The following is an 18,490-nucleotide window of genomic DNA, read 5'->3' as shown; positions in this document are numbered from 1 at the left end:
ATATGCAAAGACATGGTTAAGTGTGTTTACTATCATAAAACAAAGAATTACTTCATGTTCTGAGTAAGAACCTATTTCTTCTTAAAATTGTATTAATTAATAGTGTAACTATCATGTCTTTGTCTAGAGCACTCATTCCTCTTACAAGTGGTTTTATAAAAATGTACGTAATCTACTCAATTAAAATTTACCTGTTTATGGTATTCTAACTGCTCAAATACTGTGGAGGAAAGAAAGATAAACAAGCATAGGCTTTGCGCTCAAAATCCTTAAAGCAAATTATAAAAAAAAAAAAAAAAAAACCCAGTGCCGTTGAGTCAATTCTGACTCATAGCAACCCTATAGGACAGAGTAGAACTGCTCCATAGAGTTTCCAAGGAGCACCTGGTGGATTCGAACTGCTGACCGTTTGGTTAGCAGCCGTAGCACTTAACCACTACGCCACCAGTGTTTAAAACTCAATCTTATAAATCATTCAACTGCAAAAACTGGTCATCCACATAAAGCTCATTTAAAATCCTGGAAATTCTAGGAAATCTGATTATTTATATTTTATTGCTTATTAATATGGATAGTTTCCCAGTGAGTCATTTTAACAAGAGTATTTTTAAAGATTCACTGCTATGAAGAAATTTTTAAAAGTCAATTACTATCTTTCTGACTTTTTGACACATTCTTAATGCTTCTTTTCCCAGAAACCAAGGACAAAAAAAAAAAAAAAATTCCTTTTGAGAGGGAATGTAAAAATTATACGATGAAATTTGATTATGACTAATACTGTGAAAATGTACTTACTTGCTGACTGATCTCAGGTTGCACCTCTCATTTCCAATCACTTCAGCTAGTAAGGCAACACCTCAGGATAGGTCTTACTGTCTCTACCCTGATGCCATATAGCAGTTTCTCAGTCTTAGCTAGCTCCATTTCACCTGTTCGGCTCAAGTCTTTGGATAGAAAAGATATGTAGATAGATCAAACCAAAACCAAACCCATTGCCGTCAAGTGGATTCCAACTCATAGCAACCCTATAGGACGAAGTAGAACTGCCCCGTAGAGCTTCCAAGGAGCACCTCGCAGATTCGAATTGCCAACCTCTTGGTTAACAGCTGTAGCACTGAACCACTACACCACCAGAGTTTCCATGTAGATAGTTATAGGCATGTAAATATAAATGACACAGTCCTTGGGTGGTGCAAAGGGCTGGGTTCCTAACCAAAAGGTTGGAGGTTCTAGTTCACCCAGAGGAGCTTCAGAAAAAAGACTTGATGGTCTACTTCCTAAAAATCAGCCAAGCCACTGAAGGCCCTAGGGAACACAGCTCTACTCTGACATACAATGAGTTACCAAGAGTCCGCTGTCTCGACAGCAATTGGTGGGTTGTTGGTTATAGATGATATAGACATTGCTATAAATTAGGGCTTTTCATGGGTGACAAATTCACCTACAGAAAAGTATAGGTTTATCTGAAAGGACCAAACACCTCCACTGATGTGCTCTGATCTTTGGTGTTCCTCCCTAAGGTATAATAATCCATTAGGTGAGATTCCCAAACGTTGATATGGCTACTGCGAGTTGACAGCCTAAGTGGCTGTCCGCTAAAACCTCACTGATGTGCACTATTTTCTCTTTTATTGCTTTCTCACTCAGGCTGCCAAGGCCTGCTCTTCTGGAACCTTCCCTCTTCCTGATCTGGCCTGATCCTGTTGGACATTCTTTTAAGTTTCTGACCATGTGGCTGGTCAAATATGGTGAGATGTTAAGGTTTGTGTTTGGTGTTAGTATGAGGCTTGAGTCCCCATAGAAACTGTTATTCTAACCCATGCTTTACCCTACATATATTGGAGAGTCTTAACTGGGGTGTTACTCATCGGCCACGCTAAAAATAAAACGATACTTTGATTTTTATGTGACTGTGTTTCTGTAAGGGCTCCCTCAGGACCTCATATAGGCTGTGGGGGACAGTAAGACAGAATTTAGGCACCATACCTTCCTAATCCTTAAAGTTTTCAATTTCTAAACAACACCAAATATATTTAATATAGGTATCCTATTATTTTAACACATTCAAACACATAATTACAGGTTAGAAAGGTGAGGAAAAACTATAATATTTTAACGATGCTACACTTAATTTTCTGATTTTAATGCTCCTATGTCACTCATCTCTACCCTGTGCATCATCAACACTGCAGAAAATCGGTGGCAATCTTCTATAAATTAGAGACAGAGAGTCAAGATAACTGCCAAGGTTATTTTCCTATGCCTTGTACTCTATGATAATCACAAAATAATATATACTGACTTTCTACATTTTCATGGTGTAATTTTCCTTTATAGGTTCTCATTTATTCACTTTGAGTCTTTAAGAGGATTTCTCCTGAAAATTTAATATTAAACTACTGTCACAGTTTCAAATTGATGTGAAGTTTAACCAGCTTCAATTATTTTCAGATTCTGGGACAAATAAAAGCTATTTCAAATTTAGAGAACATCTCAGGATAACAATCATTATGTTGGAAAAAAAAATAAAGTGGTCATTTAAAGGTGAAAGTTATATTAAGTAATGTTTGCTATGTACATAGAAGTTAGTGATGATTGGCCCCTGAATTAGAAACGCTTTAATCAAAATAACCCAGCACAGATTTATTGACTCTGAATCACCACAGGAGGAAACATACTTTGACACATTATTGGCCTCAGAGACCATACGTTGTAGTTGACCAAAGATATAAAAATTCCAACCAGATACAACTTCAGAGCAGTTGTGATTTCAAAGGAATCTATGCTTCAAGGTGTGTGTGTCAAGTGCCGTAGGAGTGAAAAATAAAGTGGTTTGTTTGTTTTATTAACTTGGGGTGTACAGACAAGATTTTCTGAGTTAAATGTAATGTGAAATAGCCTTTGAAAGATGAGTAGCATGTAGAACAGCAAAGAGAGGTATGGGGAAGCAAAACAGTCTTCTTAGTGAGCTGAGATCAAGGAGTAATTCATAGATTCATTCAACTAGATAAGAAATCTTCCACAGGAAACTAATGGGAAAGATTGAAGGATAGAAGTGCAGTTTGGAGTCAGATAATAGAATCCCTTGACTATCGGCAAAATTTACTGGAAATGTTTATCTCGCAGACAATGTGGAATAGGGATTTAACACAGTAAGAATGCAGCAAATGTTTCAGGATTAAAGTGACATGACCCAAAAGGCAGGGGTGTTATTGATCAGTCAGCATGTACTGGTCAGCTTATGATAGGGCAGGGGCCTTCACCGGAGCATTTACTACAGGAATGGAAACAAGGAATAGCTAATGGAAAAACGTTGGAGATAAAATTTTAGGATTGTACAACTAAGTGCTTAGAGCTATTACAAGATCGGAGAACCAAAAGAAGGTTCAAAGTCAATAAAGACCAGAGATTCAGAAATACTTGTTCTCCAGTAGCTCACAAAAATCAATACACACGTTTTTATTTCTATATAACTCAAAGGCTGGATTTCTAATTTTAATTTTGAGCCAAATCTTTTCTTTTGTGCTTAGCTTTAGAGAAATCTTAATTTGCCTCTTGATATTCACATATTAAATTTAATTTATTGATGTAGGACTAAGTATATGAATTTGTGTATGCATTTGTATATAGAAATAATCTAAGATGATAACATAAATTGCACGTTACATAATTTTTTTTAACTTTAAAGACTTTTTTTTAATTTTTAATTTGGTAAGTAATATATTCCTAACTAAAGTTTAAGTTACAGTGTAAATATCCATAATTTTAAAGTCCCAATTCTATGTTTTGTTACTTGCTAGTTAAATCTGCATCTTAAGTCTATTTAGAAAACGTCTTATTGTGGTTAAACAAAATTCCTTATAATAAAATACTCAAGTTGCTTCCCACGACAGCCATTAATTCATTTTTTAGTCAGTGCACATTGTGAGCTACTAAAAACAGCTTTTGTACAACAGTAAAACAATGCTAGTCCGTGACAGCTGAAGGTAATAACTTTCATGACAGCTAAGTGGATGTGCAGCTCAGCACGTCAATCCTCTCACAACGGTGTCCTTCTTTTGGATCCTGGAGCTGCTTTAGGTGTTGTTAGTAAATTGTATTTGAGAAATAAACAACTGTTCCAAGATATAACAGGAAAACAAATAGCAATAAAGCTGCCTTCCCCCAAATTAACTAATATTTGATGCTATTTATAATTACTTTCCCCATCAACTGATGCTGAAATGCTGGGTCCTTGACAGTGTGTTTTCCCTAACAGTGCTCACATTTGTTTTCCACATTATTATTTTTCAAAATTTTATTTTAGTGAAGACCCATAGCTCTTAGTGGTCATTGGTGGAATTCTATTTATGGTATGTTTTGCCTCATCTTGGTTTGACACCTAGAAAAGTCAGTTTTGTCCCCCAAATAGCTACTGTATACCCATAGAACATCCACTTAGGAAGGCTTTCTGGGTGGGGAGGTGGAAAGAAGAAGTATAAAATTTAATAGAGAAATGAAAGTATCATCCTGACCTTAAGGACTTCACATCCTATCATAAAGACTGCAAGAAACACGTAGTAATACAACATATTTGTTCTCTCCCACAAATGAAAAACTGTAGTTAACTGAGGAATTCATATGACCCCAAGTAGTCCCTTTTTTACCAGCATCTCTGGCTTTTTCTACTAAAAATATCTAAGTGAGTTAAATCACCGTGGTGTTACACATAAAACTCACCAATGTTTGTAAAGCTCTCTGGGGTACAAGCATCAATTTATATATTAGTCCCTGGAACTTTTAAGCACAATGTAATGAATCAAATTGTTCTGACCTCAATTTTGCGAATGTTACAATAGTGAAATAGCAAAAATGTTATTTCCTAAGCTTTATATTTACTGACATATAAAATGACCATAATATCACCATAAGGAAAAAAAGGATAGTGAACTGTGTAAAGATACATAGTTAATCTAATTAACATGCCATGGCACATTTCCTTTGTGTGATAGAATTATAGAAAATGGAAATGTTGACAGAAAGGAAAGAGAAGATTTTTTTTTTTTTAAGAGCACATATTTACTAGTAATTTTTTAAGGAAAGAAAAAGGACCGCTTTTAACCAATAGTCACATGTGTTGTTATTTGAATAAAGTGGAATTCTTAATTCCCCTTTTTGCCATAGCTCTTTGCAGTTTTTTTTTTTCTTTGCAGTACCTATTACAATTCTTATTTTTCTCACAACATACTACTATTCCCTAGCAGTGCCAATAATTGGGAATTAAAAAAAAAAACTAGTAAATAACTAATATTTAGAAGAGCAAGAATGGGGATAAGAAATCTTGCATCTGCAAGGATTGTATGTATAGGTATCATGTATATATAGGACCATGGATGGTTCTACAAGGGAAAAGTTCACCTAACTGATGCAAAAAGAGAGAAAACAGCATGTAAGATATGACAGGCCAAACGGCAAAATGTTTCTAAAAACATACAACAAATATTATAGATGACCCAAGCAATACTAGCAAGTTATATGTGAAAATGCCTAAAGTATTTAATATATTAACGTAATATATTAAATACTTAATATTCCGAGATATTAACTATATAATTAATAAATTAACTGTGATTAATATTTATTAATATATTAACTGGATGCACAAATTAAATAATGCATTTTTGTAGCTTTTTTTCTCATTCAACAAAATCATGAATATACGATTTTTGTGTGTACTAATTTTGACCTAAGCATCAATAACATTTTCTTGACATAAGCAACACAATTCCTTCTGCCTACTGTCAATTTTTCAACAAGATTCCATATATTGAACAAACTTAAACTCTAATGCAGAATTTTAAAACAGGAGAATAAAGGCTTTATTTGACATATGCAAATATATTTAAATATATGTGTCAATTTAAGAAATTCAAATATGTTTAAAGAGGATCTATCCTCTTTCTTTTGCCAGGAAAAAAGAAATCTGTCTGTCTATCTATCTATCTATCTATCTATCATCTATCTATCTATCTATCTTCTGTCTATCTATCATCTATCTATCAACTATCTATCTATCTACATGTATTGGTGTTTTTTCTTGTTGATAAATCAAGGATATAAATTAATATAATCTCAGGAATTTTTTTTCTTCATGGTAAAAATCATAAATCAAAGAAAAAAACAATGAAGAGTTGAACATATCTTGATTTTGTAACCAAAAATCCTTCAAAGAGTACAATATTCCTCAGTGTTCTCACCACCACCCACTTGCTATATTCTTTTTATTGAAAGCATTCTCTACAATATAAAGTTTCCTTTTGTTGTCTTAATTGTACTCATGTACTTGTCTTTGTTCTTTTTTTCTCAAATCCACAGTTGCCTAAAAACAATGGTGTATTATAACTTTACATAAATCACCTTGACAACACTGTTTTACAGATCTTGAATAATTTGATAGCTATAAATGAAATTAATAATTGCTTTCAATATAAAATTATGTTTTTCAGTATGGAAAAAGGTGCACAATTAGGCACAAATCTATTGTTTTTAATTTTTCTTTGTAATAAAATTTTATTTTCTAATAATTAAATTCATATATTAATTCCAATTAAATTTCAGAATTTGAGTACTCAAACCGTGCTATCTAATCTATAACATGAAGAAACGATACTTTACCTCACTTTTAAATTCCCTTGTTGGGGCTGTCCATCGTAAACTGATAAAATATCAAAATCTTCTTCAAGAGCAAAAGTATGAAAAGACAGCTGTATCCTATTGCGTTCTCCTGTGATAATGATCCAGGTGCAGTTAGCGTAGTTTGGATAACCATGAGGAAATCCTGGGCTTTCGATGGTGCCATTTGGACCCTGTACTAAGCCTCCACAGTTTTGACCTAAAAAATAAAACACGAAAAATAACATTATTTTCGCTGTCTTAAAGAGATGAATTTTTATTTTCCAGCCATTTGACCAACTTTTACAGACTTATTTTGTAATTATTAGTGCACAAGTATTAATAAATTGCAAGTGTTTTCCAGTGCAGCAAGAGGAAGAGAATGACAAAAAGAAAAGAGGAAGAAGAAAGAAAATATACAATGTTTGGGTCCTCATATTAGAAATTTTGAGAAAAAAATTTTTTTCTCTCATTTTTAATAAAGCTTTGTCAGTATCAGACCTCCGTATATCTGGAAACTGCACCTAAGTTCCTTGTTGGGGGAAACTAAATTTATAGACATAAAATAAACACTGTCTAACTATATACATGCATACATGCATATATTAATATACCTAAATGACTATACTATATGACAATATGAATAGAGAAAACCATAGTCGATATGCAAATCTATTGATTTGTGCCTACACTGGCGAAAGTCCTACTACGTCAAAGAATAAAGCAAGACCACAAGAGTGTGTCTGGTTGTAAAGACTTCACCAGAAGAACCAAATGGTGCCTGGCTACCACCAATCACTGACCTGACAGGGACACAACAGAGAACAGGAGAAAAGTAGGGTGCAGAACTCAAATCTAGTAAAAAGACGAGACTTAATGGTCTGACTGAGACTAGAGGAACCCCAGAAGACTTGCCCTTCAAACTCTCTTTTTAACCCAGAACTGAAACCATTCCCGAAGTCAACTCTTCAGACAAAGATTAGACTGGACTATAAGACATAAAATGACACTTGTGAAGAGGGTGCTTCTTAGTTCAAGTGGATACATGAGCCTAAATGGGCAACTCCTGTCCAGAGGTGAGATGAGAAGGCAGAAAGGGATGGGAGCTGGTTGAATGGAAACGGAAAGCCTGGGTGGAAAGGAGGAGTGTGCTGTCACATTACAGAGAGAGCAACTAGGGTTACGTAACAATGTGTGTAAAAATTTTTGTATGAGAAACTAATATGAGCTGTAAACTTTTACTTAAAGCACAATTAAAAAAAAAAAAAAAAGTATGTCTGGTTGAAAACAAAAAGCCTTAAACAAGAGTAGCTAAACAATGCTCAAATTGAACAACCTGCAAAATGAGAAACATTCCCACTGTCACTCACAGTCTTCCTATATAGATAAAAAAAACAAACAAAACCAAACCCAGTGCCGTCGAGTCAATTCCGACTCATAGCGACCCTATAGGATAGAGTAGAACTGCCCCATAGAGTTTCCAAGGAGTGCCTGGAGGATTTGAACTACCGACCCTTTGGTTAGAAGCCGTAGCATCTATATAGGGTTTCCTCCTATATAGATTAAAAAAAAAAAAAAAAAAAAAAATTTTTTTTTTTTTTTTAGATAGGTAAGATTTAATGAATGTTGGAGAAGGTAGAAGGTGTATCGAAATGATGGGAAAAGTTAAAGAAAAGGCTTAGAGTTAAAAATAGACAAGAAGTGTTTTAATGTTCCCTGAGCAGGTATGGGCTTGCAGGAGATCCCACTTTTTACTCCTGTCATCATAACTTCCCTTAGACAGGTGAGATTTAGATACTTCTCAGCGTCAAAGACGTACATGAAAATTGGAAAAGGAAGGAGGGGGCAATGTAACTGGAGTCAAGCGGGACACAGGTCTTCCTGCTGACAGGCTCATCCTCAGCGGCCTGCAGTGAGGTAGGAGTAGCCAAACCTGAAAGAGGAATGAGCTCCTCCTCAGCAGTTAGGGCAGGGCCACAGGGAGGCCCAGGAAGGCGACAGATTCAGTCCTGTAGAGGAATAGGGTAAGGCTTTGGAGACTGTTCCAGGCAGTGACTGAAGTAACCTGATATGGGACACTCTGAAGCCACCTTCAGTCCCTGAGCAGAGTTATGGACGTGGGTGAGGCTGGAAAGTGAACTCAGAAGCGGGTTTCAGGCTTTCTCTCTGCTGCTAATACAAGCTTAAGATCTGGTGGTATGGATTTTAACATTGCCCTCTTCTGGCAATTTCCCGATTCCAAGGACGGTTAAAGAGACAGGTCCCTTCAGTAAATTGCTGGCCTTGGGATTCCTACAAAGATCTTCTGCTGAAAGGATAGATTTGGGAGTTTGGTAATGTCCACACACACCATCCCATCAATTCTATTCCTAGCGCTAGACAAACTCCAAAATCCCTTCCTTTCCACCTTTACTGAAATGTTTCCTTTCAGCCACCCTGAGTTCTTTATCCACCTACCTTTGTTCAGTCACCCCTGTTTATCTGCTTTGCGTGACTTGCTGTTAGATCCTTGTGGTTGTTTACGTATTATTTGCCCCGTTATCTCTAACAGCCTGCCTGTCATAGCCGTGCTTGAATCTACCAGAGTGAACGAAAAAAGAGTGGAGGCTGAACTCTGGACAGATAGGTGTTCGAATTGTCTTAATGAACACACTTTAATCATTTTAACTGTAAATATTACCATCAAGTGAGGGAATAAAGTAACTCCCACCAAATCATTCCAACATTTAATTTGAGGTTAGCTATTTAGTAGCTCCTGGAAACTGTTTGCAGTGTTTTTATTCCTCCTTAATCTGGCCATTTCCTACCAATATGTTTAAATGTTTTGACACTAAAAATATTAAGAAAGTTCTGTAGGAACGGGGCATATTCAGATAATTGCCTGTAGTTTAAGTGCTCGAATACAAGAATTATCCCAGCTTTTTTGTAGTTGTTGAGCTGCAAATAGAAAATTATTTCCAGCTACATTTTATACTTTTAAAAACATATTTCACAATAGTAGGTCTCAGTGAGCTCCAATTTTTCAAAGTAATATTACCAAATGCTTGTGGGAGTTTGCTAAATCTTAATAAAAAAGATTTAATGAAAGGGATTTATGAGTTTAAAACCAAAGAACTAATAAGAAATCTATTTTACACTAAATTTAAATCTAACAATAACACTGTAACAAGTAGGTATTAAAGCTGTGGGGTTTTGAAAGGTCTTTAAAGAAAATAGCTTTTCTGGTTTTTCTAGCAATTCTTACTTCACAGTAAATCAAGAAAAAAAAAAGTGAAGGCTTGAAATTATAAATTGGAGACAAGAAAAATAAATTCAACAGAAAATGTCAGCTAGAAAGTAGTTACTATTATAGGCCCGTCATGGTGAACCAGATTATCAGATATTAAGATTTTTTTTCTGAGGAATAACATTTAGGCTGTATTTAGGGTACCAATTAGTACAGTACATTTTGCAGAGTGAGTCACATTTGTTCAGTATATAGACTTTTCCACACGCCTGCTAGAAACTGGAAATGGCTCAAAAGTTCTGAGACTAGTAATTCTCAATCTTGACTACACATTGCTTTCAAGCAGGAAGTTGTTAAAATATCTACACCAAAGTTAAATTTTGATTTTGTTGGTTTCAACCAAGAATATCCAAAACTATCTTAAATGAGAAGAATAAAACTGGAAGTCTTACCATGTCATGTGAAGCTACAGTAAATGAGATAGTGTTGAGTTGGTTCAATCCTAGACAGTCAATGGAACAGAAAGGACACTTCAAAACCAAGCCCACACAATTATACACTTGGTTTATCATAAAAGGTATAGTGCAGAGTGGTAAAGAAAGAATGGTCTCTTCAAGAAATGATGATGTGGCAATTGGGTATTCAATTGGGGGAAAAAAAAAAAAAAACTTGATCGCTATCCTACAATTCCAGATAAACTATAAACCTAAATGCAAAGCATTAAATAAAAGTTTCCAGAAGAAAATAACAAAAATGTTTTCATAACCTCGTGGTAAGCAAATATTTCTCATATAGCACAAAAAAAGTAAAACTCATAAAAGGAAAGAGCAAAAACCAATCCAAAGAATAGAATATATCTGCAATACATATATTCAACAAATGACATATTTATACTATAACAAATAATTCTCAAAAATGAACAAGAAAAAGGCAACACAACAGAAAATAAAAATTATAGATATTATAGGCAGTTGGAGATTCCTTTCCTACTTGGAGATGGATTTTTTTTTTAATTGTAAGGAGATAAATGAATCACCATTTAGCATCTCTGAAATCAGCCCTGACCACTTTCTCCTGTGGGACAGGGCAACTGTGTGTTAAAGAAAAAAGTACCTGATGTCTCAGGCCTTTCTTAGTGCAAGAAAGAGCCTACCCTGTCTTACCCCAAGCAATGTGGGGTTTCCCTAGGGACAGGTCAACTTGCCAGACATCCAGTCAATATCTCCTTGGCTCATGAAAGTATTTCAACTTTTTCTTAAATCAAAACAAACAAAACCTCTACGTCAACAAAAAGAACACCAAAGAGGAAATAACCAAATCAATACCATTCACAGTAGCCCCCAAGAAGATAAAATACTTAGCAATAAATCTTACCAAAGATGTAAAAGACCTATACAAAGAAAACTACAAAGTACTACTACAAGAAACTAAAAAGGACCTACTTAAGTGGAAAAACATAACTTGCTCATGGATAGGAAGACTTAACACAGTCAAAATGTCTATTCTACAAAAAGCCATCTATACATACAATGCACTTCCGATCCAAATTCCAATGTCATTTTTTTATGTGATGGAGAAACAAATCGCCAACTTCATATGGAAGGGAAAGAAGCCCCGGATAAGCAAAGCATTACTGAAAAAGAAGAAGAAAGTGGGAGGCCTCACTCTACCTGATTTCAGAACCTATTATACAGCCACAGTAGTCAAAACAGCCTGGTACTGGTACAACAACAGGCACATAGACCAATGGAACAGAATTGAGAACCCAGATATAAATCCATCCACATATGAACAGCTGATATTTGACAAAGGCCCAGTGCCAGTTAATTGGGGAAAAGACAGTCTTTTTAACAAATGGTGCTGACATAACTGGATATCCATTTGCAAAAAAATGAAACAGGACCCATACCTCACACCATGCACAAAAACTAACTCCAAGTGGATCAAAGACCTAAACATAAAGACTAAAATGATAAAGATCATGGAAGAAAAAATAGGGACAACATTAGGAGCCCTAACACAAGGCATAAACAGAATACAAAACATTACCAAAAATGATGAAGAGAAACCAGATAACTGGGAGCTCCTAAAAATCAAACACCTATGCTCATCTAAAGACTTCACCAAAAGAGTAAAAAGACCACCTACAGATTGGGAAAAATTTTCAGCTATGACATCGCCGACCAGCGCCTGACCTCTAAAATCTATATGATTCTGTCAAAACTCAACCACAAAAAGACAAACAACCCAAACAAGAAATGGGCAAAGGATATGAACACACACTTCACTAAAGAAGATATTCAGGCAGCTAACAGATACATGAGAAAATGCTCTCCATCATTAGCCATTAGACAAATGCAAATTAAAACTACGATGAGATTCCATCTCACTCCAACAAGGCTGGCATTAATCCAAAAAACACAAAATAATAAATGTTGGACAGGCTGCGGAGAGATTGGAACTCTTATACACTGCTGGTGGGAATGTAAAATGGTACAACCACTTTGGAAATCTATCTGGCGTTATCTTAAACAGTTAGAAATAGAACTACCATACAACCCAGAAATCCCACTCCTTGGAATATACCCTAGAGAAATAAGAGCCTTCACACAAACAGATACATGCACACCCATGTTTATTGCAGCTCTGTTTACAATAGCAAAAAGCTGGAAGTAACCAAGGTGTCCATCAATGGATGAATGGTTAAATAAATTGTGGTATATTCACACAATGGAATACTACACATCAATAAAGAACAGTAACGAATCTGTGAAACATTTCATAACATGGAGGAACCTGGAAGGCATTATGCTGAGCGAAATTAGTCAGAAGTAAAAGGACAAATATTGTATAAGACCACTATTATAAGATCTTGAGAAATAGTATAAACTGAGAAGAACACATACTTCTGTGGTTACGAAGGGAGGAGGGGGGGCGGAGAGGGTTTTTTACTGATTAGTTAGTAGATAAGAACTACTTTACGTGAAGGAAAGGACAATACTCAATACATGGAAGGTCAGCTCAAGTGGACTGGACCAAAAGCAAAGAAGTTTCTGGGATAAAATGAATGCTTCAAAGGTCAGCGGAGCAAGGGCGGGGGTTTGGGAACCATAGTTTAAGGGGACTTCTAAGTCAATTGGCAAAATAATTCTATTGTGAAAACATTCTCCATCCCACTTTGAAATGTGGCGTCTGGGGTCTTAAATACTAACAAGCGGCCATCTAAGATGCATCAGTTGGTCTCAACCCACCTGGATCAAAGGAGAATGAAGAACACCAAGGTTACACGATAACTATGAGCCCAAGAGACAGAAAGGGCCACATGAACCAGAGACTTAAATCATCCTGAGACCAGAAGAACTAGCTGGTGCCCAGCCACAACCGATGACTGCCCTGACAGGGAGCACAACATAGAACCCCTGAGGGAGCAGGAGAATAGTGGGATGCAGACCCCAAATTCTCACAAAAAGATCAGACTTAAGGGTCTGACTGAGACTGGAGGAATCCCGGCGGCCATGGTCCCCAAACCTTCTGTTGGCCCAGGACAGGAACCATTCCCGAAGACAACTCATCAGACATGGAAGGGACTGGACAGTGGGTAGGAGAGAGATGCTGATGAAGAGTGAGCTATTTGTATCGGGTGGACACTTGAGACTGTGTTGGCATCTCCTGTCTGGAGGGGGGATGGGAGTGTAGAGAGGGTTGGAAGCTGGCAAAATTGTCACGAAAGGAGAGACTGGAAGGGCTGACTCATTGGGGGAGAGCAAGTGGGAGTATGGAGTAAGGTGTATATAAACTTATATGTGACAGACTGACTTGATTTGTAAATGTTCACTTGAAGCTCAATAAAAATTAAAAAAATGAAAACTACTATGAGCCACATGAAAACAATTTTTTTCTAAATAACATCACCACAATGGTACTGCCTGAAGTCCCTCAGGTTATGCAGTATCAATTCCAAACTTACACTACTGTTGAGGGAATCCTCTTAAATAACAATTACTGTATGGTTGTGGGTCTTAGTACCATTATGACGCATATAAAGGCCTCGTTTCCTAATGTAGTCACAAAAATGACTGACACAGTTTATAAGTAAACTAACCTTACTGTCCATATGGAGATGAATGGAAATAACATAAATTTATTATTTTCACTGATGCCAGCATTTAATTCAAGAATCATGTTAACGTATATCAGAAATAAATATTGCTTCAGTGAAATACAGTACTTCTAACTGCATACAATGAAGTCATACATGAACACATATACACTATAGTATATGACATCTGTATAGATCTTAAGAGTTTACAATGTGCTATCAGATAAAAAAAAAAATCAGATAAAGATAGGCTGTGAGAATTGCCCTTAGCTCCACAACCAGCAAATACCAACGCTGGAATTTTTAACTCAAACATCTCCCTTACATGGTCTTCCCTGGGTTCCTAAGCTCTAAGGGCTGTTTGCCTGCTACAGAATACTCTCAGATATTCTACATATGTTTTCCTTTTAATTGGTTTAAATCTAAGCTTTATTTAAACGTTCTCCCTAAATACAACTTTGAACAAGCAGATTATTATAGCTGGAAAGTATATGAGCTGGAAAGAATATGTAAATATGTTTTTTAACGGAGTAACTTTAAAAACTATAAGCCTGATGATACTTTAACCTTAACTCAGTTTACATGTTCCTGAACGTGACTCTATTATAAGAACATTTGTAAATCATATTTCCTGAGGGCAATGAAGTATTCTGCAGAGTTTCGGTTATAATTTTAACCTTTTCATTAAAACTGTGTCTTTTTTTTTTTTTTTACAGGTGTTGAAAATGCAATGAATGTAAATAAATAATAAATAAAGTCTAATGTCCTTCAAGCTTTGGCACTGGAAGTTATCTTGGAAGTATACATACGTCATCAAAATGCATGTATACAAAAGTACACATCACACAGAAACATACACATGCAATTATACATGCTGATAATTTTTTACTTCCTACAAGCCGAAGAAACTACTCTCAGAAAAACTGAACCCACGGCATAATTTTTAAAAACTGATATCTGAAACACAGAGCAGTTAAATTATACCCATGAAGCATCTGGTTCAAGCTGCATACATTAGTACACACTCATGGAGACATATCTTAGGTCATAACAGAATGTTAGGGATAGAGGACTTTTAGAGTTAATCTAGTATGAATTTCTGCCCACAGTGTCAGAGTTCTTGATATCATATTTAAATATAGGAAGGGTAACAGCAATCCTTTAAATGCTGTCTTGTAATTTTAGACTGGGGTAGAGTTTTCAAAATACATTTTGAGGCGTAATCTTACTGGGTCATCACAACAGTCCCACAGGCTGGTTTTGTAGACATGAAAACACTGGTGTAGTGCTGTGAAGTGAGTTGCCCATCATCTCCCAGGAATGAAACAAGGTCTTTTGTTCCCAAAGCATTATGGGTATTCCACCTTACCACAGCTGTGTCACAGTACATGGGCACATTGGAAAACGCAATATGTTATAGAATTCAAGTTTGCTTGTCAAATCTTGAGGTATATCACAATGATTAATTTTGATTACATAGTAAAATAGTGACTGTAGGGACTCAGGAATTCTAACTTCAAGTCTTCTTTCTTTCATACAGTAGATGCTCATTATAGAAAAAAATGGGAAGGATAAGGTAGCATTTAGAATTATTACAACATTTACAATCTCATGACCAAAGATAATTACCACTATCACCTTATTGAACACTTTTCTAAACATTTCCAATAGAGACACATACGGCATTTGTCTCAGTGGTCTAGTGCTACTATAATAGAAATAACACAAGAAACAGAAATTTAGTCTCGCAGTTTAAGAGGCTAGAAGGTCGAATTCAGGGCATCAGCTTCAGAGGAAGGATTTCTCTCTATCGGTTCTGGGGAAAGGTCTTGTCATCAATCTTCCCCTGGTCTAGTTGTGTTTCATCACAGGGACCCTGGGTCCAAAGGATGTACTCGCTCCCAGCACTTCTTTCTTGGTGTTATGAGGTTCCCCTGTCTCTCTGCTCACTTCTCTCTTCTATATCTCAAAAGAGATTTATTCAAGATACAACCTAATCCTGACATTGAGTCCTGTCTCGTTAACATAACTGCCTCTAACCCTGTCTCATTAACAGCATACAGGTTAGGATCTACAATACTAGGATAATCTCATCAGATCATAAAATGGTGGACAACCACACAATACTGGGAATCATGGCCTCGTCAAACTGACACACATTTTTGGGGACACAATTCAATCCATGACAGCAGTGTATATTTGCCCATGCTACAGACTGAACAAGAGTTGGTAAGGACTGGATCTAAGGCTTGTCTTACTTTTGAAATACCTAGTTTGTCTCCGAGTGCTATTCTTTCTTCTGAGAAAGTACACAAGACCGCTGCTGCCTCAGCAAGGTGACTACAGGGGAAAAAGTCCGGAGTCCTGGTGAGCAGTTTAGTTTATGATCATCACTCAGGAGTGTCACCCTTGGAATCTGTGGAACAATTTTCAGGTAGTCAGTGTTCTTCATACCCTATGGTAATTCCTAACTCTGAAAGTCAGCCTTGGAAAGACTCAACTGAGAAAACAGTATCATCCCTTGTCATTTCTGGGCTAAAATAATCTCTGCTCTTAATGTTCACTACACTTGATCTATATACCTATTACAAGCTCTTACTCTCTAGCGTATATTGCTACTTAGCACACACACCTTTTCATTTCCTAAAGTAAGATATTTGTTGAGATGATTCATCTTTGATTCATTCTAATTCATTGTAAGCATTTGATGAATGATTGCACATAAACAAATAGTTTCCTAGATTCCACATGCTATTGAAATTGCTCTGTGTCCTCAATTCTAGGCTTAAGCCACCTTTAAACAGTAAGAGAGTTGGGTATAACATTTAAAAACTCATGTGCTAAGCTCTCGGGATATATTGTTTTATTTAATTTGTACACCGTCTTCAAGGTAGAAGATAGCTTAGTGGTTGTTTTCCTAAGTGCTATAATATCTAAAGACTTATGATAAGGAAATGCCTTTGCCATAAGAAAAAAACCCTTTCTTAGAGCAAAAGTTGGCAACCTGGAATATTCTGACATGTAACTTGGTTCAGGGACACCAGGAAAATGTAGCCTATATTGTTAAGTATGTGAAGAAAGCCATGTAGGGAAGTAATACTCTGTACTTAATTCTATCAACACAGAAAGAAGTCGTAAGACAAATAGTTGAAGGAGCTGCAAAAGAATAGTCTAGAATATCTTCTGGATGAAAAGACTTGATAATCATATAGGTGTCTCCAACTACCTGGCCTGACCTCATTTGAAAGAGGAGACAGATTTCTGCGTTCAAACAGAGTAGGAGCTGAAGGTGTACCATCATCTCAACCGCACCCCTTGGTGGAGACAGAGACCAAGACGACCTTTATGGTGTGTACCCTGTTTGCATCAAAGCCAAATCAGACTGACTGATTTTGAAAACACAATTCGGGGGAAAAAAAGAAACTTAAATATGTATTACACTTGGTGGCGGTGGCAGTGGCAGTCTTGTTTCCATTATGTGAAAATGACAATGTATGGTTTTACATCTTATGCAAATTACCATGCAAATTAAGTTTAATTACTTTTTACAAAGAGGTTTTTGACATTTGAAGTTCTACCTATTTTGAAATTTTTGTGATAATACTCTATTATACACCTGCAAGCTTGTTACATGACTTAAAATTGCCTGCTCCCACTGGACATAGCTATGTAATAACTCTCAAGTAGAAGAAAATGGTCCACTGTGATCCTTGTTGAATTTTTCAATTTCTTTAATGGCTAAGGGCTGTGACATACTTTTAAGCAGATTCAAAATTTCAAATATCAAGAGGCCCCAAATTTCATTGACGGAAGTAGAAGACTCTGTGATCAGATAAGTCCTTTTTGAAGCCGTAAACAAATCAAATATGCATTAGCCTGTGCTCCGCATTATCTTCTCCTGTTTCCTCTGTTATTTCAGGGTCTGTGTTATTTGGAAAATGATTAATTGTGGAAGGACTATGAGGTAAAACGCCCTTCCTAGGTCTTTGATTAAAGTGTTTCAAAATTAAAGTCTTCAGGCCTTTTCCGGGAGCTGTGCCTTGAAGGAAGTCTTAAAGGGATTGTATTTCTCTGTGCACCAAGGGCAGCCGAATATCAGCTACGGTAGCTTGACAGCCTTAGGGTACTTGGTCGAGCTTTAATCTGAAACACTTACAGGAGATTACTCAAGACATGAGCAAAGAAGAAAAGCAGAAAAGCCAGAGGCACACGAGCCTCGGAGAGAACCAAGGAATCCATTTCCTCACTAATGAAGCCATGGCCTACCAGTCAGGCCACTTGGCCAGTCCTTCTGCCCCAAATGAACGGCGAATACCTGATTTCTATCACTTATGAAGGAAAATTGGGTTTTCACTGAACTGTGTAGAAATAGTTTTTTTTTTTTTTTTTCATTAAATACAACTAAAGTTTGTTATTATAACCACATATAGGTTTGGTCTGCTTAGTTTTTTCCCTTTCTTGAACACATCGAGCTTGTTTACCTCAGGGGCTTTGCGCATGCTAATGCATCTGCC

At 36.3% G+C, this 18,490-nt stretch overlaps 1 protein-coding gene across 1 annotated transcript in view; it reads right to left on the bottom strand.

Moving 5' to 3' along the window:
- Positions 1 to 18,490, bottom strand: part of CSMD1 (CUB and Sushi multiple domains 1) — a 2,087,969-nt gene that overhangs the window by 1,680,539 nt on the left and 388,940 nt on the right. Inside the window, exon 2 of the mRNA XM_049902971.1 lies at positions 6,655 to 6,871. Within this exon, the coding sequence (XP_049758928.1) occupies positions 6,655 to 6,871 (217 nt within the window). The remainder of the gene's footprint in view (positions 1 to 6,654; positions 6,872 to 18,490) is intronic.

Source organism: Elephas maximus, chromosome 12 (genome assembly GCF_024166365.1).
Source record: "Elephas maximus indicus isolate mEleMax1 chromosome 12, mEleMax1 primary haplotype, whole genome shotgun sequence".
NCBI lineage: Eukaryota > Metazoa > Chordata > Mammalia > Proboscidea > Elephantidae > Elephas > Elephas maximus.
The sequence above is the reverse complement of the archived record's forward strand: the minus strand, read 5'-3'. Positions and strand labels throughout refer to the sequence as shown.